Source organism: Chanodichthys erythropterus, chromosome 22, assembly GCF_024489055.1.
Source record: "Chanodichthys erythropterus isolate Z2021 chromosome 22, ASM2448905v1, whole genome shotgun sequence".
NCBI classification, from domain to species: domain Eukaryota; kingdom Metazoa; phylum Chordata; class Actinopteri; order Cypriniformes; family Xenocyprididae; genus Chanodichthys; species Chanodichthys erythropterus.
Genome location: NC_090242.1, coordinates 20989752 through 21012590, shown reverse-complemented (window position 1 = coordinate 21012590; position 22839 = coordinate 20989752). Strand labels below are relative to the sequence as shown.

Here is a 22839-nt window from a genome sequence, read left to right as displayed (position 1 = left end):
AACATCATGCAGAAGTTACATTGAAACATTTAATAAAAAATAAAACATTTAAAATTTAAATAATAATAAAAAAAAAAACGCTTAAATTTAGGTCTGTTTGTCACAAATCATCAAGCAGTCATAGACTATATTCTGTTATATAATTCTCTCCGAAAACGTTAGTTCTTGCAGTTATTAAAAAAAAAATAAATTTTGATAATGCCAGCCAAAAAGAACAAATTTGATGCCAAACCCTTTTTCTAAAGACTATTTCTGGAAACTATCTACTTGATATAACTGATGTCACAAAAGTTCACTGAAGTGCAGACACGTACACATTTTTAAAACATAGTGGCAAAAGCAATGAGTAACCATAGTTACTGTAATGCCCAAGTTACAATTCATGAACATTAACAAAGTGGCAGAACGTCAGCAAATATAAATGACCATACTGACCTGTTTTTAAAAGATAATTAACTTGGGCTCATGCTTTGTTTGCTGTGGAAAAACAATGTTTTGAAAGGTCATAATGAGTCTTGTTTAGCAATAAAAAAGGAACAAAGAGAACAAAGCACGCAAACACTTAATATACTTTGCCATTAGTATAACGTGATATAATCTGCTGTGGCAAAAAAAAAAAAGGTCCATTGTCTTTTTCAGGGATGATTGATTTCAGAACCTGGAAGACTAATTTGCTGATTTTTCCTTCAAGATTTTCTTATGGGGTTTTTCAATTTATGAGTAAACTGCACACATTTCCAAATATAAACAGAACTGCTTCAAAATTTGAGGTTTCGGTATGGGTGTGTGTAATTTACGTTGAACAACAGAACTTCAAAGTATCGTCAAGTTATGTTTACCACAGGCTTTATTTTACTCATAAATTGAAAAAAAAAAAAACCTTATAAAACCCCATAAAAAATCTTGAGGGAACCAGGTGAATTAGTCTTCCGGGTTTTGACATCATCCCTACACCACTCTATGGGTATCTCTCAAACGGAACGCTGCATCCTAACACTGACAAGGGGTGTCGGTGTCGACCGTAGACTGTAAAAAAAAAAAATTATGGACAACGCACCTTCACTCTCTTCCATTGTAGATAAGTGAAGCCGCCAATGTCCAAATATGGCACTGTCATTTTGGAACCCGAGTCTGCACAGTAGTGAGCGGTATAAAGGCCCCGCCCACACTCCCGCAGAATCAGTTAGTACAGTTTACTGCCAAACAACTCATTATGTTGGTATGAAATAAACAGTTATGGAAATGTAGATATTAAAGTTGCCCTAGAATTGAAAATTGAATTTACCTCGGCATAGTTAAATAATTAGAGTTCTGTACATGGAAATGACATACAGTGAGTCTCAAACACCATTGTTTCCTTCTTCTTGTGTAAATTTGATTTGTGCAAAAGACCTATGAAGAACAGGCGAATCTCAACATAACACTGACTGTGACGCAACAGTCGGGATCATTAATATGTACGCCCCCAATATTTGCATATGCCAGCCCATGTTCAAGGCATTAGACAAGCCAGTATTAACGTCTGGATATGCACAGCCAAAACAACAGACTTTATGCAGGTAAGCAAGCAAGGACAATAGCGAAAAATGGCAGATGGAGCAATAATAACTGTTCATGATCAATGATATCATGATATTTTTAGTGATATTTGTAAATTGTCTTTCTAAATGATTCATTAGCATGTTGCTAATGTAATCGCACTCTGACAACGACAGTGATGTCTCTCGCACTCATTGAAGTATAAGCGCGAGACATCGCTTCCGCTGTCAGAGCGCGATCAGACCTTATTAAGCGAATGCTGAACGCAGTTGAACATAGTGGTGTATTAGAGGTAAATAATGATACAAATTCTGTTTGGTTTCTCGCACAAACCAATCGTTTCATGTCTTAGGACATCAATGTTCCATCATGAGCCGCAGGGTTTAATTTGGATTTGTCTGTGCATATTTTTCAACTCTTATAGATTGTGTTACCATTCACAAGCTTTATACCGCTGACAGATGGCAACGGTTGTAGTTAAAAATCATCATTTGTGTTCTACTGAAGAAACAAAGTCACCTACCTCCTGGATGCCCTGGGGGTAAACAGATAAACATCTAATTTTCATTTTTGGGTGAACTACTACACGGCAGTCCGTGGCTCTACCATTGGAGAAAGCATAACGGCTAACTAGGATCAAGTGTGCCTATAACCAATCACATTTCAGCCTTACGTCATTGAATTTGGTTCAACAGTCAGAACAGCCAGAAATAACTGAGAAGTGCCATAAACTGAATCATATCTGTCGAATTGCTACAACAGAAACTAACCTAACAGTTAACCTAAAATTTTAAATAAGACCTTTCTCCTCGACCCTTTCTAATGTCACGGCCATTACTCCAATTCATACTTGGCAAATGTTGCACTACAAAATTATAACGTTTAAGAATGTTTAGATAGCACATATACTCATATACTGTTATTTGCTGCATTGCCACTACTAAAAATGACAATTTTCAAACAGGTTTCCACAAACACACTGCTCATCTCCCCATGCATGGTCAGACAAAGAGATAGCCACACCCCAATCTCACATAATAGGCTGAACTGTTGCCAGGCAGATGCAGAGCAATGTTTTGACAGCAACACAGAGCCAGACACAAACAGTATTACACTTTTAGAGGGAAGCAAGTTACAAATGGCTTATTAATATTAAAATAGGCTAAGACAATTAAGATAAAGCATTTTAACAATCTAACAATTCTTCACATTTAAAGTATACATTTAAAATCAAATTCCATTGCAATTGTATAACAAAGAAAACATTTCTTCTTTTTCCTCATGTGGCTCTACACAGATGCTTTCAGCCATGTATACATTCAGTAATACTAAGAAGTGACTGTGGGTGGCACTGTTTCTATGGTGATCAGGCCACAGCCCCCCTTCTTTCTCTTCCTCTCTATCCATCTGTCTATGATTGGTTGCTGAGAGTTAAGCAAGCGAAACAACATCTTTACCCACAATCCTTTGCTCCATTCAGTCAAGCTACTGTGCACCGGGAAATTCAGCAGTGAAGGCATGGCAAATGTATTCTCCATTCTACTCATCCACTCCTATGATAAGGGTGAGTCCATGTTTCTGTCCCAAAATATTTATCCTCAGTCTTTATATGGTGGTGGGCTTCCTCTTATACAAAGCCTTCATATATTAGTGTGATATCACAAGAATATTTAAGAGGAAATGAAGATATCCCTCTTGCCTTTTGGCACATTCATGTAATGAAAATTATTTCATGATAACATTTTAAGATTTTTAGACACTTTAGAAATAATAATATAACACTGATCTGTTTCCACACATTATTTAAACTTAAAATGCCCTGCTACTATTAAGGCATATTTCACATAAGATTTCAGTGTGCCAAGAACCATATTTGAAGGTATGTCTCTGTCATTCACTCATAACATATTTACTCATAAAGTATATGACTCATAACTGACTCATTTTGAATAAAGTGGACCGAGATCTCTGTCTGTACACCCTGCAAGACTTTATAAAGACTGTGTGACAGAAATTTAGAAAAGAGGGCAGAAAGGACATTATTCTTAACTACAGAGTCTGTATTCGACCAGATGACAGAGGCTTACAGTTCATAGAATAAACTGACAGAATGCCTGAACAGGTCCTTTGTTATTTATTGGCAATAATAATGTAAATGAAACACACACACATACCCAAAAAAAAAAAAAAAAAAAAAAAAAAAAAAACATTGAAATGAAATGTGTACATCCACAAATATAAACTATTATTTGACTTAAATATTATATCATATATAAAAAAAATATTTACCGATTGTCAGGTTTCAATGAATCCCATGTGATCTATGTGATGTTCCATCATGTGGGAGCAGAAAATTTATGATAAACAAAAAACAGAATTAAAAAGCATCATGCAGAAATGTGCATGCAAATCAAATTTCACACGATTTCTCAATGTATAATGCCATAGATCCTGTAACTATGAACAACAGCATCTTTGAGTAAGCGTAACATTTTTAGACACCACATGCCATTAAACATCTCTGCATTGCCTGAAACAAAGAGCCATTTCTAAAACTAGTTCTCTAAACCAGTCTGTAACTCATTTAACTAGTTCAGATGAAACTGTGATTCTGTTATTGTCTTTATCTTTCGTAGAAAGATCTGATGTGTGAAATGTTTTTGCACAGTTTAATAAGAACCAGTAAAAGATTGACTTCTCGTGTCCTGCTATTGCTATTTAAAATACATTTTATTAATATTAAAATGAGCTAAGACAAAAGAAAGCATTTTAACAATCCAAAAAAATAAATAAATAAATCACACTTTACGTTTAAATCTAGTATATGTACTTTAATGTATAAATCATACGACATGCTATCTAGCAAATATTAATTTCAAGGCAAACATGGCTCATATTGCACTATACTCAGTCCAATCTATAAATCATTTAACTAGTTCAAATGAAACTTTGATTGCATTATTTTCATTATTTTTCATGGAACAATCTGATGTGTGAAATGTTTTTGCTCCATCTAAAAAGAACCAGTAAAAGATTGACTCCTTGTGCCCTATTGCCAAGATGCTCTGCTATTGCTCAATACATAACATTACAAACTAGCATATGTTTAACCCAGGAGGGACACAACACTTCCGCCTTCTGTTCCTACAGCCTATGAAAATCACTGACATTGGAAAGTGGGACTGCCTCAAGGTTTTTGCATACTGAAGCATGGACTTGCACTCTTGCTTTTCATTTAGCCGGTGGGAGGTGGGGTAAAGAGGTTAGTGTATAAATTGCATACGTTTTGTTCATTTTATAGCTTGATTTCTATTCTTTAAGAGTCAACTTATTCAGGTGAGTGTTGTATTTAATAGTTGCTCACTTAGATTGCAATAAAAATCAGACACCTTGACCACATCAAGGAGAATTGCAGAGGAAAACAAAATAGTTTACTGATGTAAATGGCAGTTCAAACATAATAAAGTTTATGAGACGCCATCATGGAAAGAGGTCTTATCTAAGTGGAAATTTTATGACCCTCCAATAAAAAGGAAATTATGAGATAAATAGCATGCATTCATAGTTCACTTTGATTCCAGACCAATGTCTTTCATTGTCAAGAACGACAGGCACATCCAAACTTAGATGCCTGCCGCATTGACAGGAGTCAAAAAGAAATATTTGGCCAGATTTTTCTTTGAAGTAATTAGTAATTGGACATTTTTACTCAAGAATTGCTTTGAATAGTCCCATTCCTCCTCTAAGTGCACTGAATGTTGTATCACACCTTGACATTTGTGGAGTGAGGGTTGTCACTTTTATCAATGGTTATTAAAAGGTAAGGGATTTGATCATCATTGCCACAATAAAATAGTTGTATTAGTATAATAAATACAAAGTTCTAATAATAATGCTGGCTGAGATGAAGATGAGTGGTAAGATTAAGCTTATGTTTCCTAGTTTCGCTCTGTAGATCAAGCAACTGTGGAGACTGTGAAGAAGCATTTGAGAATCATTACCAATGACTGGCAAACGCTGTCCCTAGCATGTTAAACCATCTCAAGCACTGACTGGTGAAAACTTCTGATAATTGTGTTAACTTGTGTAACTAATTATTGACTGCCAAAAAAAGAAAATGGAGGGAAGTGTATTCCATTCAGACAGCAATTAATCAGTTACTCCTATTTAACAGACATCCAGTTTGAACTTTAAAGGGGATCACTTACTGATCAAAGGTCTTTGTCTCTTTTTCAGGAGCTGTGTTAAAAGCCTCATCAGTGCATGGGTCCCTCATCACTGGAAGTCATGGAGGAACTAAACTCTCTGACTGTGAGCCCACTAAAGCGCAGAGTACGACAGAGGAGAAGGATTCGTGAGATTATCAAGACCAAGTTGCAGCGAAACCTCTCCTGCTCAGGACCTAAAGTGAAGAGGACTCTAACAGGCTTCTTCCCCGTAGTTAAATGGCTTCCAAAGTACAAGCTAAAGGAATATATATGGGGAGATCTGATGTCAGGGCTCATAATTGGCATAATACTGATCCCTCAAGCCATTGCGTACTGCCTGCTGGCCGGTTTGGATCCTATATATGGCTTGTACACATCGTTTTTTGCAAATATCATATACTTTTTCATGGGGACGTCAAGACATGTTTCTGTGGGTATCTTCAGCCTCATGAGTCTGATGATTGGACAAGTTGTCGACCGAGAGGTCTACCTTGCAGGCTTTGATTTGAATGAAGTCGGTACGAAAAATGCATTTGGGTTAAACGGCACTGGGGAAACCAACACCACTGTCGTCAACTTGAAGATCATGGCACTGAATATGGAATGTGGAAAAGAATGCTACGCCATTAGCATCGCCACAGCTTTAACATTTCTCGCTGGAGTCTACCAGGTACGTACAAATTCTGCCAAGTTCAAAGAAATTTTCAACATTTACCCCCAAATAATATCAACATAGATAAATTAAAAATATACTCATTATATAAGAGGTGTATTCAAGTCATTGTACATATGAACTGCATTTTAATGTATTTATAAATGATTTTTTTGTCGAATGTATATACTATGATGTCACTTTGTAGGCCAGTTGGCAGTTTGTCACGCTGGTTCCCTCAATCCAATAGGATTTTCCCATAGGCTTTTGGATTATCACAAAAAAAAAAAGTTCCACAATCAACAAAAGTTAATTATACTTACACGTTTTGTCCATCAAGATAATTTTCACAGATTAATACAACTTTATGAATTTTGAAGAATAAATGCAGTCGCCAGAAACAAAATACTAACGGTAGGCTTTAAATGAACTACACCACAGTCGCACAATTTCAACGTCACCACTACTCAGCTTTCTAACTGTTTCAGTCTTTATCTAAAGAGATTTTCCATGAAAGTTTGAATTAGAATAGTTTGTAAGAATGCAGTTATAAACATAACTAGACTGAAAGCGGACTGAGCTTACCTGTTCAGCGTGATGATGTTTAATGTCGCCAACAGCCTCTGTAGTCCGATTTAGCCATTTGTTAGCAACCGTCGTTTTCAAGACATGTAACAGCTTAAGAAAAAAAATTATAGGTAGGTTAATACTGATGAATTTTATGTTTGTATTTTTAGTGAAAGTATCTTGAGCTTTTGTTAACCATGGACCTTATTGCAGCCATTTAACCAAAAACCCATTCAAAAAACCCATTGACTTTGGGACAAAAATGCTAAAAATGCTAACTCGCTTCCAACAAAGACATCTTTTTAAAATCTTTATATAAAGCAACTGATCTTGAGCCATTCATTGAAATAACCTGCAGAAGAAAATTGCATCTCCTTAATAGACACAACTGGAGTGAGTACCTTCAAAACGGTTTTAAAAGACTATAAAGAAGTTGCCATCAATATAATTCTAGCTTGCTGCATCACAACAGTAATAGATTCTTTGAGCTTTTGTTAACCATGAGCCTTATTGCAGCCATTTAACCAAAACCCATTCAAAAAACCCATTGAGTTTGGGACGATGGAACCGGAAGTGCTAAAACGCTAACTCGCTTCCAGATTTTGGCCTACAAAAATGCGATATAGTTCCACCACTCTATTCATGTCATTGACCTGAAGGTGTATTGTATCTTCTCTTCAGGTGATGATGGCTGTTCTCAGGCTGGGGTTTGTCTCCGTTTATCTCTCTGCTCCTATGCTCGATGGTTTTGCCACTGGGGCATCTTGCACTATCCTCACCGTCCAGGCAAAGTACCTCCTTGGCCTTAAGATCCCTCGACACCAAGGCTACGGCACAGTGGTGGTCACTTGGATCAACATCTTCAAGAACATCCACAAAACCAACTTCTGTGACTTAATAACAAGTGCCATTTGCATTTTAGTGCTGGTTGCAGGAAAGGAGATCCAGGATCGCTACAAAGACCGGTTGAAGATACCACTTCCCACAGAGCTGGTGGTAGTGGCAGTTGCTACGATAGTTTCTCATTTTGCTGATCTAAATGGACAGTTTAGCTCCAGTATCTCAGGTGCCATTCCAACTGGTTTCATTCCTCCAAAGGTACCCAGCGTTGAACTGATGCCCCGGGTAGCATATGATGCCATTCCATTAGCTGTCATCAGTTTTGCATTTACTGTTTCTCTATCTGAGATGTTTGCCAAAAAGAACGGCTACACGGTTAGACCCAACCAGGAAATGATAGCAATTGGGTTCTGCAATATAATTCCTTCATTTTTCCATTCTTTCACTACAAGTGCTGCCCTTGCGAAAACTATGGTGAAGGACTCAACAGGTTGCCAGACTCAGGTCTCCAGCGTAGTGAGTGCCTTAGTTGTTCTTCTAGTCCTCCTCTTCTTTGCACCATTTTTCTATGCCCTGCAGAAATGTGTCCTTGCCTCCATTATCATCATCAGTCTGCGGGGCGCCCTGCGCAAATTTCTAGACGTCCCTAAGCAATGGCGTGAGAGCAAGATTGAGGCAGTTGTCTGGTTGGTGACCATGAGCTCAACTGCTTTAATTAGCGTGGAGCTTGGATTGCTGATCGGGGTGGTCTTCTCTATGATCTGTGTGGTGGTCCAGACTCAGAATCCTAAAGCTTCATTACTGGGACAAATTGAACAAACCAATGACTATGAGGACATGGAAGAATATGATAATCTTTCACCTGTTCCAAAAGTGAAGATCTTTCGTTTTCAGGCACCTCTTTTCTACGCCAACAAAGACTTCTTTTTAAAATCTTTATATAAAGCAACTGATCTTGAGCCATTCCTTGAAATTACCCGCAGACGAAAATTGGAGAAAAAAGCTAGAGAAAAGGCAGCGAAGAAGACTGATAGCGTAGATCAAACAAATGGAGATGTAAGTGTAAGCTTGATTTCCAAAGACTTTGATTTTCATACTATCATCTTGGATTGCTCCTGCATCTCCATAATAGACACAACTGGAGTAAGTACCTTCAAAACAGTTTTAAAAGACTATAAAGAAGTCGGCATCAATGTAATTCTAGCTTGCTGCAACACAACAGTAATAGATTCTTTAAGGAGAGGCTCCTTCTTTGGGGCTGGTGACAAAGACATGGAAATACTGTCATTTCATACCATCCATAGTGCTGTTCGTTTTGCTACTGGTACGACACAACCGGTTCATGACTCATCTGTGTAATTTGTCCACAAATGGGCCTTAAGAGCTGCAAAACATGTTTCTATTAAAACACAAGAAACATGACATTTAACTCCTGGAAAATGATCTCATGTTGAACATGTTTATGAAATCATCATTTGATGGCACAAAAAATTCCACTGAATGTGAATATTCTGAATACTTCGGTACTGTACAAACTCAGGGGTTATGATTATACATACTGATAAGAAACAAATGCATAATTCTCATATTAATTTACCAGAAATTACAAGAAAATCAAACAATTAGCAAAGTAACTGACATATTTCTAATGACAAACTAATCCCTTAGAAATGAATGTAATATTTAATGCCATTTTTAATGTTAAATATGTAATATCCTGTGTGACTGGTGCAAAACTTGCCATTAACTGCCAGAAAGAAAGAAAAAAAAGAGAAACATGAGAAGGCGATACAGATTTGTGATTTTAAGTGACCTGTTACTGTCTTTTACATGTTTTTATGGTGTTCTTGGTTAATAAATGTGAATGATGAATTTGACCTGGAGATGTGATTATATTTTAAACCAGTGTCAATAACTATTCTTTGGACTTCACCATTTTGCTGCCTGAAGGTTCAAGTTTTTAGCTTCATGTGCACATGAATATTGTAAAGCAAGGGTCGTCAAACTTTTTCAGACAAATGATGCCTTGAGAGGAGAGACAGAGAATGAATTATCTCTGTTAAATATTGTATAAAAAACATGATTTTTTAAAACATACTTTGTTATGATCTTTAAATTGCAAAAACAATTTTAGCAATTTATAATATATGTTATTGTGCTTCTTGCATTCAATTAACTTCAAACAATAATAGTTGGACGGACCCCCTGTATGACTCTTTTGAAACCCCTTACTGTAATTGCCAATGTTTTTGACAAGAAACATACAAAAGTGGCATTTCAGCTTACTGTACCTTATTTGAAGATGCTCCACAGACTGCAGATTTTGTGGTTTGTAGGCTTCCTGCTTTCATGAACATTTGTGTCAGTTCTTCTACAACAAATGTGCACTTTCTTATCTATTATGTATATTGGAGCAAAGGTTCAGAGGTTATCTGAATGTCATTCCAACATTTTATCACACTAACATCCTGAAGGTTGAGAAAACAAAACAAATCCTCGTTATCACAAATCACTACGGAATGTGTTCGATTATTATGATAAGGAAACCATTCCGCTCCAGGACGCGTAGTGGCGCACTACTATAGAAGCTATATGAGACTCTTTTTTTCACGCTGCATACAGTGAAGAAGACGTCAGCAGCGATTCAAATTTTACCGCCCGTTGGCTGCGGGGAGAAACAACTGTCATTTATTTTTATACGTCATATTTAATTTAGTTTTTCGACGGAGTTGTGCGTTAATACGGTACAACGATGTCTTGTCGAAGAAGGTAAGTGTGTCTAGGTGGAGACTGTTAAAAAGCGCGAGATTAATTATATTATGGCCGTGTCTCATTATCTGGTATATATTGTGGCTGACAACATAAAACATGCATTTTGCATTTTAGTAATACAGCGAGTTTTACTGAAGCTGTAGTCATTTTAAAAAGCTAAACATACTTTATTACTCCTGTCTAGAATCTTGCTGACCAATTTTGTTGTGAGCTTATTTAGGTGTTCATATAACAATGTGATTAAAGGGATAGTTCACCTAATAAATATAATAGTAGTAGTAATAAACATTCTGTCGTCATTTGCTCATTTTGCTTTTTCCAAAATGTGTAACATTCTTCTGTTGAACACAAAAGGAGATGTGTCTTAGTCAATTCATTGTATTGCAAAAAGATTAAATAAAAGTGAATGGAGACTGAGACTGTTCATTCCCAACACCTCAAGATCTGTCATTATTAATTTAATCTCATTTATTTGCTTGTGTTTTCATGAGCAGTGAGGCTCTGGCATTCTCTCTTGTGACTGAGATCAATCATGCAATGGCCAGGCTTGTGGACATATGGGACAGCATCGGCATCATGGAGGACCAGAGGGTGGAGCGAATGCAGACTGTGAAAAAGCATATAGATGTAAGTTATACGTTCGCGTACATCCCATTCTTCCACTATTTAGGCTTTAAACTTGCTCTGAATTATTCATGTTCTCTAGGGGCTTTTGCAATCCATGATCATGGAGGAAGAGGCCTTAAGACGTCGCATCAGAGCTGATATCATTACCTCCCAGAAACAGTTGGAAACGCTGTCCTTGGAACTGTCAGTGGAACCGTACAAAGTAATACCTGTGAAATACTGTAATATTATATACATGTGCAATGGCACTTTTCATGGATACAGTACAATTTGGTTAAAGACAAAGTGTCTTTATTCATTCATTGAAAAAATTACTAATTACCACAAATGATTAGATTCATGATTTTCCATGAATAAAATAACAATCAACACATATCAGGTTTATTAAACTAATCATATATGTCTCAAATTTTGGTTTCAAAATGTGTACACTTTTTAAGTTTCATGGTAATCCTGCAATCTTCTTTAGTTGGAGGAAGATCTTACAGTTCTCCAGATGGAGAAGAACCTGCGGTGCCGTGTTGAGTCTCTTCTGAAGGAGAAGAATGAGCGTTTAAAAGAGTTGAGCGATTTGAAGAAGCAGGACGAGGAGTTGTGCGTGACCCTGTGCTCTACCCCGTACTACATTCCTTCGGGAAGTGTGCCCTCTCAAACCCAGCTGCAGGAACTCCAGGAGCATGTTGAGAAACTCAGCAAAGAAAAAGTATGTATTCTCTTTTTGAAAGTCTTCTGATCACTTACGAGTTTCTGTCCTGGATGCTTTTGTGATTGTGATAGCACTGTGTTTGTAGGAGAACAGGGTGAAGATATTCTCTGGGCTCAGGGAGGACATCAGGACTCTAATGGACGAGATGGGACATGAACCAGAGAGCAGTCTAGAACGGGAGTCCATCTGCCCAGACACTGACATTTTTCTGCTCACACATGACAATATCAAAGCCTTGACACTGCTGCTCAGCCAGGTGCCACACATTAATCATTTTATTTTAAAAGTAGTTTTGAAAATGTGGGGAGTGGAACAAAACAACAGATTTAAAGGGTTCACCCAAAAATGAAAAATCTGTCATTACTCCCCCTCAAGTTCTTCAAAACCTGTATACATTTTTTTTTTTTTTCCTTCTATGGTAGTCAATGGGGGCGAGATCTGCTTCGTTACAAACATTCTTCCAAATATCTTCCTTTGTGTACAGCAGATCAAAGAAGTTTATACAGGTTTGGAACAACTTAAGGGGGGGGTAAATGATGACACAATTTTCATTTTTGGGTTAATTGAATGGATACCATATCATTTTGCACAAGTGTGGTGGTGCCATCTAGTGGTTGTGTACAGAACACCTTTAGCATCTCAGCCAGGGTCCAAAATAAACATGCCAAATATGAATAAAAATCACTGCATAGTATATAAAACTGTTATATGCCAGCTGGCCAATAACTATTATTATTATTATTTATTTATTATTATTATTATGAAATACACTTTTTTTATAGTGCAGTAATATTTCTTTATTGACTTATATTTTTAATTCATATAATAATAAAATAATTGTAATAATAATAGTTGTTGTTATGTCTGGTCATATGCCTGGGAGTATTCCATAAAGCATGTTATTTGACTTACTTGGGTAAGTTTACTCAGAGTAAGTGGATAACCTTAACTTTCATTAAAAAACCTGAGGCAACTTTCAACTTATTCTCTCTGGAGAATCTCTCCAACTTACCCTGCTCCAGAGCAGGTTATGTTCCAGAGTTAGTTTATTTCAGAGGTATTTTGCACATGCCTGCCCTATTGATTTTTGCACATGCGTGCCCTATTGATTTTCGAACTTGCATACCTTGAGTAAGCAAGGTTTGGGTATATGTTCACAGTAAATGTGATGGTAAGTTAACCTTGCTTTCTGGAATACCCCATAAATAAATGTGCATTTAATGCTTAATTAATATTTATTCCACACAGCTTGAAATGAAGAAGGAATCCTTGATTTCAGCTCGAGACAAACTCAAAGAGCGAGCCACGAGCCTGTGGAATCGTCTGAGTTGTCCTGAGCCGGAAGGCGAGGTGTTCCGAGAGGCTGTGATGAGCACTCTCTCTGATGATATCAGACGGGTGAGAGCTTTTCCATCTTACCCACAGGATGTCATCAGGGCACCAGAACCCCCTCGTAGATCTTAACTCTGCTTGTGGTTTACCAGCAAATGCTAATGGAGTGCATTTCCTCTTTCAGTGGCGGGACTTTGTGGAACATCTGGAGGAATTGCAGATGGCTCAGCTGGAGGAAGTGGTTGATAAGGTCCGACAGGAGCTTGTGATTCTCTGGGACAAATGCATGTTTGGACCAGAACAGAGAGAGCCGTTCACTGTTCACTTCTGTGATAGTAAGTTACCCAAACCCTGCTATCAACTTAAGTCATTTAAATATATTTAAAGGTACACTATGTAACTTTAGACCCTGTTGCGGTTAAAAAAACAAATCTGCATGATAGGGCTGCAATGACACGTCAACGTTATCGATTACAGAAATTGGTTGATTTGAGTAAAATGTGACCCTTTACAATAGACAGGGTTCCTACACATTTTGGAAAAGTATGGAATTTGATTTGAGTAATTTCCAGGTCTGGAAAAGTATGGAAAAATATGTGTTTCCAGACTATTGGCTCTATTCAGTTTTCTAATTTATCATACCTGCAAACTAGTCACTTTTTGGCGAAATTAGCCATTTTGAATCAAAATACATCATTTATGTGAATCGTTTAGATCCGAAGAGGTTTTTTTTTTTTTTTTTTTTTTTTTCGGGGTGTGTGTGTGTTACAAAATTCTCAAGAGAATCGAAAATGGGCTACTGTCCCATAGACTGGAGAAAGAGTTGATCTTTCTTGGTGCTCTGTGGTGTGATAGATCGCTGTAGCGCTCGTGAACCAACCATCTCTTCTGCTTTACAACACAAAATAAACATAAATGAACATCCGAAGATATGTTGTAAGATACAGTACAACTTGCTGAAATCTGTATCACATCCAATCGATCAATCAGCGTTTCAACCCGCAGAAAGGCATCAGTAAAACAGCTTGTAAAAATGTCACATTTAGCCTACCCTAGAAAAGCCGTTCAATGTCCAAAACCTCATTATTTAGCTACAAAAATGAACTTCGAGAGGAGCATTTTGTTAAATATATGCACTATAGGCTATTGCATATTCACTGTATTTGTACTTAACATGTGCTTCGATATTGAATGTATATATCCATTTTATGACAGCCACCATTTAAATGTTTAGGTCCACATAAAAAAAAAAAAGTAGAAAAATAATTATCATTAAAAATTTATTATAACGTTATTATAAAAACTTCCTGTGTAATTTATCCTGTATGTAAGTAGCTTACAAATCAATTTTAACCTATTATAATGATGTACCAGCTGTGGTTTGTATAGTTTACAGCATTAGTTGAGAGAGATTTATTTCTTTGAGGAAATTTGCCATGTACTGTACCTGATAGGCCCCAAATGAATCAATACTGAATCAAAGGTAATCAAATCAAAATCAAATTGCAAGCTTCTGAATCAACATTGCATTCAATTGTGAAATTTGTCAATGCTCAGCCCTAGTGCCAATTTACTATTATTTATTTTTTTACTTGAAGCAAATGGTTTTTTCCATTCATGTTCTTGTCAGAGTGCACCAGAATGTTTTGTTTACATGTTAAAATCACAAAAATCTTCACCTTCTCCGATGCCCCCAGACCCCCCTACAACTATTTAGTTTCTACACGTCACCTTTTTCACCTCCCTTCACTTTGCAGATATGTTTATAAAGTTATGAATTTCTAAAATATTAGGGAAACTGTCATATTGCACCTGTGTTGGCTAGGGGTGGTTAATCTGTCTGATTTCCCGATTCGATTCGATTACGATTATTGAAGTCCCGATTCGATTACAGTCGATTTTCGATTATTAACGATTCTCGATTAGCGATTATCGATTTTCCATTTCACAACAGTAAACGAAAATACACTACAAAGTGATTGCAGTATTAAAAAAAAAGTCAGCTACTGAATTACTTAACTCTTTCATTGAGTAACAACAACTCAAAGCACTTTCTGTGTCTTGTAGTTATAACTTCAGAATTATTTGTATGTAGCTTATGTTCTGTAGAACACAGAAATGAATACATCACATTGTGTTGTGACTCATCAAGTTGAACTAAACAATAACAAATAAATGAAAGGCTTATTTCCTTTAGGAAGTAGATCAGAACCAACATACTGTAGAAATTGGACAATTTTCTTCTAGAAAGACAATGTGTTCAGGTGGAGGAAGACTGCAGGTTGCAGTCGAAACATGTCAAGGTAAAGAAAAAGTATCGGTGGTTTAAATCGGCGCTTGTGACTTAAAGTCGAGTGCTTTTACTGTAATTTAGGCAAGCGCGCTCATAATAGAAGCGATTGAGAGCGCGGCTCATGGTTGCATAGCAACGACAGACGCCACTGGAGCGAAAGCGCATAGACCTTTTTCACAAGAATCGGAAATCACGTGACGCAGGGTAAAGTTAGTTCCGCTATGCGTCTACGGCTATTACATTGATATGCTCTTTTCTCAAATATCGCTTCTTACCTTTTCTGTTTTGTCTGTTTTCCAAATAGCTTTTGTATAATCTACAAATAAATTATTTTCTACTTGTTTGTAGCTTATACAGCCACTCAGACCGTTGATCGAATTTACCGGAAGATGGATTTATATCACCAGTTGTCATACAGCAAAGGCTACGCATTCAGCAATTTCCCAGATCGTATTACGTACTACGAACATTTATATAATTTATTAATTAAAAAAATTAACTCCCAATATATACTTTAATGTGGGATATAAAGTCGTGAGATACATAATATTGTCGTGAGTTTAATAGCTACATTTTAAAAAATATATAGCATGTCTCATATGGCATCACATCCCACATTCAAGCATATGTTATCATTAATCCTGATCGATTAAAATGATTAAACTAAGACATAATTTCCAAAACCACACTGTACACAACTATCAGTCTTTGCATGTTGCAATTGCACAACAATGCTGCGCATAATACACACTTTAAGATGATGATGACAGGAAAATGAGTGAGAGATGACTGAATTGTTTATATCCAGAAATATCATGGTGCGAGCAGTCCTGCTTCACGAATCAGAGGATCAGGCTTGTGTGATAAGGGATCTACCAGTCGATCATTTCCCCAGCACGTCGCTAAAAACACTCTATACATCTCATTATGTGCATACTATCCACCCTAAATAGTACTGAATATTAATAATGTCACATAGTATGCACTTTTAGACACAGACACTGTCTTTACAGCACATGGAGCGCGATAATGCACAGCCGCGCCAAACATACACGAAGAATATAACCAGTTTAACCGCCATCACTTCAAATTATTTATTAAATTTTGCTCTTAATGCGAGCTCTGTAGTCTCACCAATAATTCACCAAGGCCGTTCAAACATTTTCAAGACATTTAATTCGTAAAACGACTTTGATTCCCGAACTGGTTCTGATCGAGGCTATCTATCACTGTAACCGGAAAATCTTTTACACTGCGTGGCTCATTCCGGAAGCCAAAAACCCGGAAGTGTGAAAAAGGTCTATTGGAAAGGAGAATGCGGCGCGGACGCGATATGTGAATGCCCCTTAGAACGGCGACTTTTTCTTTGCATATCAGACAGGTAGCAACTAGAGAATAAGAAAAAGAATAATTTAGCGGGCCGGATTATGTTTTATTTTTGAGATCAGTTGCGGGCCGGCAGTTTGAGACCACTGATCTAACGTCTTTGCTGCTTACTTGGCGGCCACGGCCAGTGCAGCTGGCATCCAACTTAAAGGTGCATTGCTGCCCCCTACAGTACTGGAGTGTGAAACAGATTAGTGGGGGAAAAAAACAGATGATGACTGCGTGCGTGGCGGTGGGTGGTGGGCCGGCCCGCCGGCCGTCCTGGAGTACCGGCCGTTCTGTGATTCTCCAGATCACACAGATGGCCAGTCCGCCCCTGGCTGGGTGGATCGGTTGGTTGCTCGTTCCTGGTTCTTCCATTTTACACACCTGCTCTGGCTGCCGTTACACGCGCTTGCTAACTGGAACTGGGCGCGTTCGTGACGTTCAACTCCCGGTATAACATTTTTTACAAAATAAAATAATGCAAAAAAATAAATAAATAAATAAAAAATCGATTTTTGAAAATTTAATAATCGATTCATACTCGTCCATAACATACTCGCGATTAATCAATAATCGATTTTTTTCACCACCCCTAGTGTTGGCTACTCTATAGAAATGCTTCGATACCAACAACCAGTGTCGACAACAGAGCAAACACTGACCGGAATGCATAAATCACAGAAGGATGTCTATAAAGTAAATGTATCGAATTAATAGGGAAATTAAATATTTACGCCTATGTAGAGAGTAGTATGGGTGGAAAGGGAAACAGACTAATTATTTGTAGATTAATCCCCAACAAAAGTCACACAAGTATGTGATTTTAAGAAGAGAAGGGCCTAGACGTGAATACTAAATACAAAACTTTATTTCAACAATCAAACACTAATTTAAAAATCACTAAAAGACTGTAGGACCCGGACTACAAACATGAAGCAGAGAAAACATAGAAAAGGAATAGTTTGGAAGGAGGTCTGGAAATTTGAGTATGGAAAAGTGTAGAATTTTGAAATGGAAAATGTGTAGGAACCCTGAATAGATAATGTTTTACAATTGACTCCGTTAGAAAGCTACGTATGGCTTACTTACTCACCTGTTTAAAAAATAAATAAAAAATCCTCAGTTCACCATCTCTATCTCTAAAAAAAAGCCAAGGCCATGTTGATTCTGGTTTTATTGCGAGCTCTGTTGTGTTCTTTTTGCCAGCAGACTCTCTGTTTGGCTTTTTTTGTTTTGTTTTTTTGAAATGAGTGAATCCATGGAGATTCAAGATTTAGCATTCTCCATGTCTCCTATGCCACTCCCACACCATACTCGCGTCAAAGTAGCTGGAGCAACTTTTCTTTATTTATGGATATGATGAGACACGCACGGGTGAGTGATGTATGTATCCGGTTTCCTGTGAAAACCATCCCGCCCAATCTAAAATATAAATGGTTATAATTGGCTTACTTTAGTGAATCAGGCAAAGACAAAAACATGTTTTGGAAGAAGGATTGATGATGTATTGACTGTGTATTGATTTAAATTAATTTTAAACAAAAAAAGTTACATAGTGTACCTTAATTCATAACTTTTCTAAGCAAATTAATTCTAATTAATTAATCAGCATTTTATGGCAGTATATTAAAATACTTGAATGATTACCAACCCTATTTAAAATCTTTAAAATCAAAGATCCGATGAAACTGACCCCTTGCTTTAACTTCATTCTGGTTGAACAGATCACTACACAGAGGAGCTGCTGGCCCTCCATGACACAGAGCTTCTGAAAACGAAGGCTTTCTATGAAGCAGCACAGCCCATACTGGAGGACCTGGAGAAATGGAAGAGGAACTGGGCTCTCTTTCAAGAGTTTGAGGTTCTCCCTTCTTCCATGCTTACAGTCAATCAATTAAACCTCATGTGGTTTCACAAGTGTCATTTTGTTCTATACGTTTCACTTACCAGAGAAAGGCTGCGGATCCAAATCGCTTCAGTAACAGAGGAGGGTCTCTGCTCAAAGAGAGTAAGGACAGGGCAAAAGTGCAGAAACTGCTCCCAAAGGTACACTTGTTCATAGTTTTAAATAATATATATTAATATTATCCTGTATTCTGTTATTGAAGTTGAAACAAAATGAAATGTTATTGATTTTTTTTGTATAATTCATCCGTTGAAACGACTGACTTCTCCAATCATTTACTGCTTAAACTTCACCCATGTTCTTACAATCATCTGTAAGCTTGCATTCAGATCTGCCTGCATTTAATCAACAACTGATGGATATACTCTGCTCTTTTTTTTTTTTTTTTTTTCTTCTTCTTTTTTTCCTCAATCCATTATTCAGGTGAATGTAAAGATCTGTTGCTACTTCTGGTTTTGCAACTAATGATTTTAATTTTGGGGTGAACTGTTCCTATTGTAAACAAGTTGTGGCTGTGAACAACCAAACTTTTTTTTTCAATTTATCTGTTTCTACACATACAGCTGGAAGAGGAGATGAGAGGCCGTGTAGAAGAATGGGAAAAGAATAAGGGGTCTTCCTTCCTCGTGCAAGGTCAAAGGATCATGGATTATATCGCCAGCCAGTGGGAAGAGCATCGCTTGCAGAAAGATAAGGAGAAGAATGAACGGGCGAGTTTCACTTTATGGGTGTTTAATATATCAGATGGTGTGCAATTTGGTAGTACATAGTGACATATCTTACCTTAATACATTTACATACTTTGTTTTGTTCAGGAACATTTTTATTGCTTCATTTCATTAACCTGGATGATTTTTGCTTACCAGATGACAAAGAAAACTGAAACCTCTCTGTTTAAAACTCCAACAAAGAGAGCCCTTGGAGCGACATACACCACCCCCACCCCTAACAAAATTAAAAAGGTACTCGTTTTCTCACTGAGAATGTTGTGTGCAAAAACAAGCATTTTATCAAAATGCTTTGATAAAATGTTTTCAATTGTTTCAGACGCCCAATCAGCTGGCACCCCGCACTGCAACCGTTAACAGTATCAGTAGCGCCAGCAGCAGTAGCAGTAGCAGCTCATCCACCACGTTTCTTTGTGTGCCAGGAAGGCCTCAACTCTCTGCCAAGGTAAAAAAAACACCTGCCTGGGGCAATCAAAACTCAACTCTGTGATCAAAGCTTTTGGCTTGAGATCAGTCCAAAAGGATTGGTTAGACTTTAAGGGATAGATCACTTAAACCCGTAAAACTTCGGATCACAAATCTTTGGAACACAATTGAAGATCTTTTTGATGAAATCGGAGAGCTTTCAGTCCTTCCATAGACATTAATGCAACTAAAACTTTGACGCTTCAAAAAGTTCATAAAGTCGGCGCTGATAGCCTAGTGGTTAGTGTGCTGGCATATGGAGCAAATGCATTCACGGCGACCCAAGTTCGATTTCCGTCTCGAGGTCCTTTGCCAATCCTGCCCCCCTCTCTCTGCCCAATGCTTTCCTGTCTGCTCTCTACTGTCCTTTCCAAATAAAGGTACAAAAAAGCCCATAAATATAACCTTTAAAAAAAAAATCATAAAGTGATCGTAAAACTAATCCATGTAAATTGAGCGGCTTAGTCCATATTTTCTGAAGAAACTTGATCGATGAACAGATTTAAGAAAATTAATGACAGTCTTATGGGTTTGGAATATGGGTGTAACAGTACACGTATTTGTACCGAACGGTTCACAAGGCAAATTCTAAATGGAAGTGATCATCCCTATGTGAGCAGGGCATGCACGTGGTTTATGTAGCCTTTGGAATGCAGCACGGTGTCCGTCAGCAGATGTCGCTGTTTTAACGGCATAATTCTTTTTTTTAGCCTAACTGTTGCAAATAAGAACATACATTTTGTATTTTAAAAAGTTTTTAAAATATGCTATATAATACTGTGATATAAAAAGTAATATATAAAACTTTTAAAAATATAAATTGTATATTTATTTATGCGGGCGCTGCGTTGTCACAAGAACATCCCAGCTGAAAATAATGAGGAAATTACGCCAGTCCCTTTGCCAAGTGCATTCCGAAAGGCTACATATGACACGTACGTGCCCTGCTCACATAGGGATGATCACTTCCATTTGGAACTTGCCCCGTGAACCGTTCGGTACAAATAAGCGTACTGTTACACCGCTAGTTTGGAATGACATGAGGGTGAGTAATTAATGACAATTTTAATTTTTGGGTGAACTAACCTTTCAGTGTTCAGTTCAGTGTTAAAATAGAAAATGTTCCCTCAGCAAACACTAGATGATGCTGTTGGATCAACAAAAATCACTGTTCTGTGTAAAACCTGTAGGTCAAGTCCCATCTTCTTTAGCATGTTGTTGGTAGTGTCTTTACGCTGAAGATCAATGATGTTTCTTAATTTTTGTGTGGTTTTGTGTTTGGTCTAACAGAGGAGCAAAACTACAGAGGCCAGCTCTGGCCTGCGTGTGCCACTGCAGGAGTTCAACAGTGACAAGAAACCCATTCCCATGAGCTACTCAGCCTTTACTGTAAGACCAATCAATCAGTTCTGGACCACTTCCCTAGATGTATATTAACTCCAAATGGAGCATCGGCGATAAGAAGGATGCTCATTTGCGACCGCTAATTCCCCTGAGAGAGATCATTAACATTTTAAGACCCACATGTAATAATGATTCAGTGTTCAGTTCGTAAAGATGTTAACAAATGTGTTGTCTTGTTTCCCATTACAGAGCGAGCTCTCCAGGAAAGCCAACAGTGATGGTTTTCTCAATTCCACCGTTAAAGACATGCTTTGATTGGACTGTCAGCATTGTTCTTTATTTATTTTGTATGACGTTAAGGTCACAAATAATCATGTCAGATTTGAAAACTATACAGGTTAAAACAATTCTCAGGTGTTTGACTTGTTTACATTTTAACAGTGCAGTGACTTTCCAACAGCTTACTTTGTTTATTTTAAAAGGCACAATTATATATATTTTTTTATCTTGCATATTTTTTTTTATATCGTTGTTTACCTACTTAGATTTTGTATATATTAGCTCATAAAAGGTCAGTCATTTCCTTGTATATACAGCACTTTTAATAAAATACTTCTTTATACATTTAAAATTTGAGTTGTTTTTGTTCCAGTTCTGCACAGTTCTTAATAAACTGGACTACTAAAAATTGTGAATCTTCAAAGAAATTAATACTTTTATCATGCAATGGAGTGTTTAATTGACCAAAAAAGAGTTTAAAGACATGTATAATTTATATTTATAATTTCAAATGAGTTATGACCTTTCTATTCATCAAAAATCCTGAGAAAATGTATTTGCCTTTTTATCTCTCTCTCTCTCTCTCTCTCTCTCTCTCTCTCTCTCTCTCTCTCTCTCTCTCTCTCTCTCTCTCTCTCTCTCTCTCTCTCTCTCTCTCTCTCTCTCTCTCTCTCTCTCTCTCTCTCTCTCTCTCTCTCAGAATTGAGCAGCACAACTGTTTCTTGAACACCAAATCAGCAAATTATAATGATTTCTGAAAGATCGTTTGACACTGAAAACTGGATTAATGGCTGCTGAAAATTCAGCATTGCCAACACAGAAAAAAAAAATAGAAAAGCTATTTGAAATGGTAATAATGGTAATACTTTTTTATAGTATTTTTGATCAAATAAATGCAGCCTTGGTGAGCATAAGAGACTAAAATAAAATCTTACTCACCCCAAACTTTTGAATGGTAACATTGTGAGTGGATGTCAAGGTAGTGCTTCAAAGCTCTTAGCATTATTTTTCATCAGATTGATTTTCACTGTGAGAGCATAAAACATCTGTTGTGTGCCTTAAAACTTCACATTCTTCTTTGCAAATGGGTAGTAATTTAGATCTTTGATGGTCGAGTTTGAATTTTTGAGTGGCACTAGATGCCTCGACATGTGATTGACTCATTTGGGCAAAACAATGTAATGGCCTGATCAAGCTAATGCTTTCAAGG

At 37.1% G+C, this 22839-nt stretch overlaps 2 protein-coding genes across 4 annotated transcripts; both read left to right on the top strand.

Moving 5' to 3' along the window:
- The first annotated feature begins 2988 nt into the window (after window positions 1-2988).
- On the top strand, window positions 2989-9798 carry slc26a1 (solute carrier family 26 member 1). Of its 3 annotated transcripts, XM_067375187.1 has the most exons (4): window positions 2989-3103; window positions 4690-4801; window positions 5776-6417; window positions 7648-9798. In XM_067375187.1, the coding sequence occupies exons 3-4, from the start codon at window positions 5803-5805 to the stop codon at window positions 9163-9165; spliced, it is 2133 nt and encodes a 710-aa protein (XP_067231288.1). In that variant the 5' UTR covers window positions 2989-3103; window positions 4690-4801; window positions 5776-5802; the 3' UTR covers window positions 9166-9798. The 3 variants fall into 3 exon arrangements, with proteins under 3 accessions (XP_067231288.1, XP_067231289.1, XP_067231287.1); XM_067375188.1 differs by lacking the exon at window positions 4690-4801 and having other exon boundaries at window positions 3018-3103; XM_067375186.1 differs by lacking the exon at window positions 2989-3103 and having other exon boundaries at window positions 4784-4875.
- Window positions 9799-9930: 132 nt separating this feature from the next.
- Window positions 9931-21941, top strand: zgc:86764 (uncharacterized protein LOC797431 homolog). Its single transcript, XM_067375189.1, has 14 exons — window positions 9931-10575; window positions 11073-11205; window positions 11285-11407; window positions 11675-11908; window positions 11997-12167; window positions 13160-13309; window positions 13428-13578; window positions 18632-18768; window positions 18858-18953; window positions 19377-19523; window positions 19680-19775; window positions 19861-19986; window positions 21297-21395; window positions 21600-21941. The coding sequence occupies exons 1-14, from the start codon at window positions 10559-10561 to the stop codon at window positions 21663-21665; spliced, it is 1746 nt and encodes a 581-aa protein (XP_067231290.1). The 5' UTR covers window positions 9931-10558; the 3' UTR covers window positions 21666-21941.
- Window positions 21942-22839: the final 898 nt, after the last annotated feature.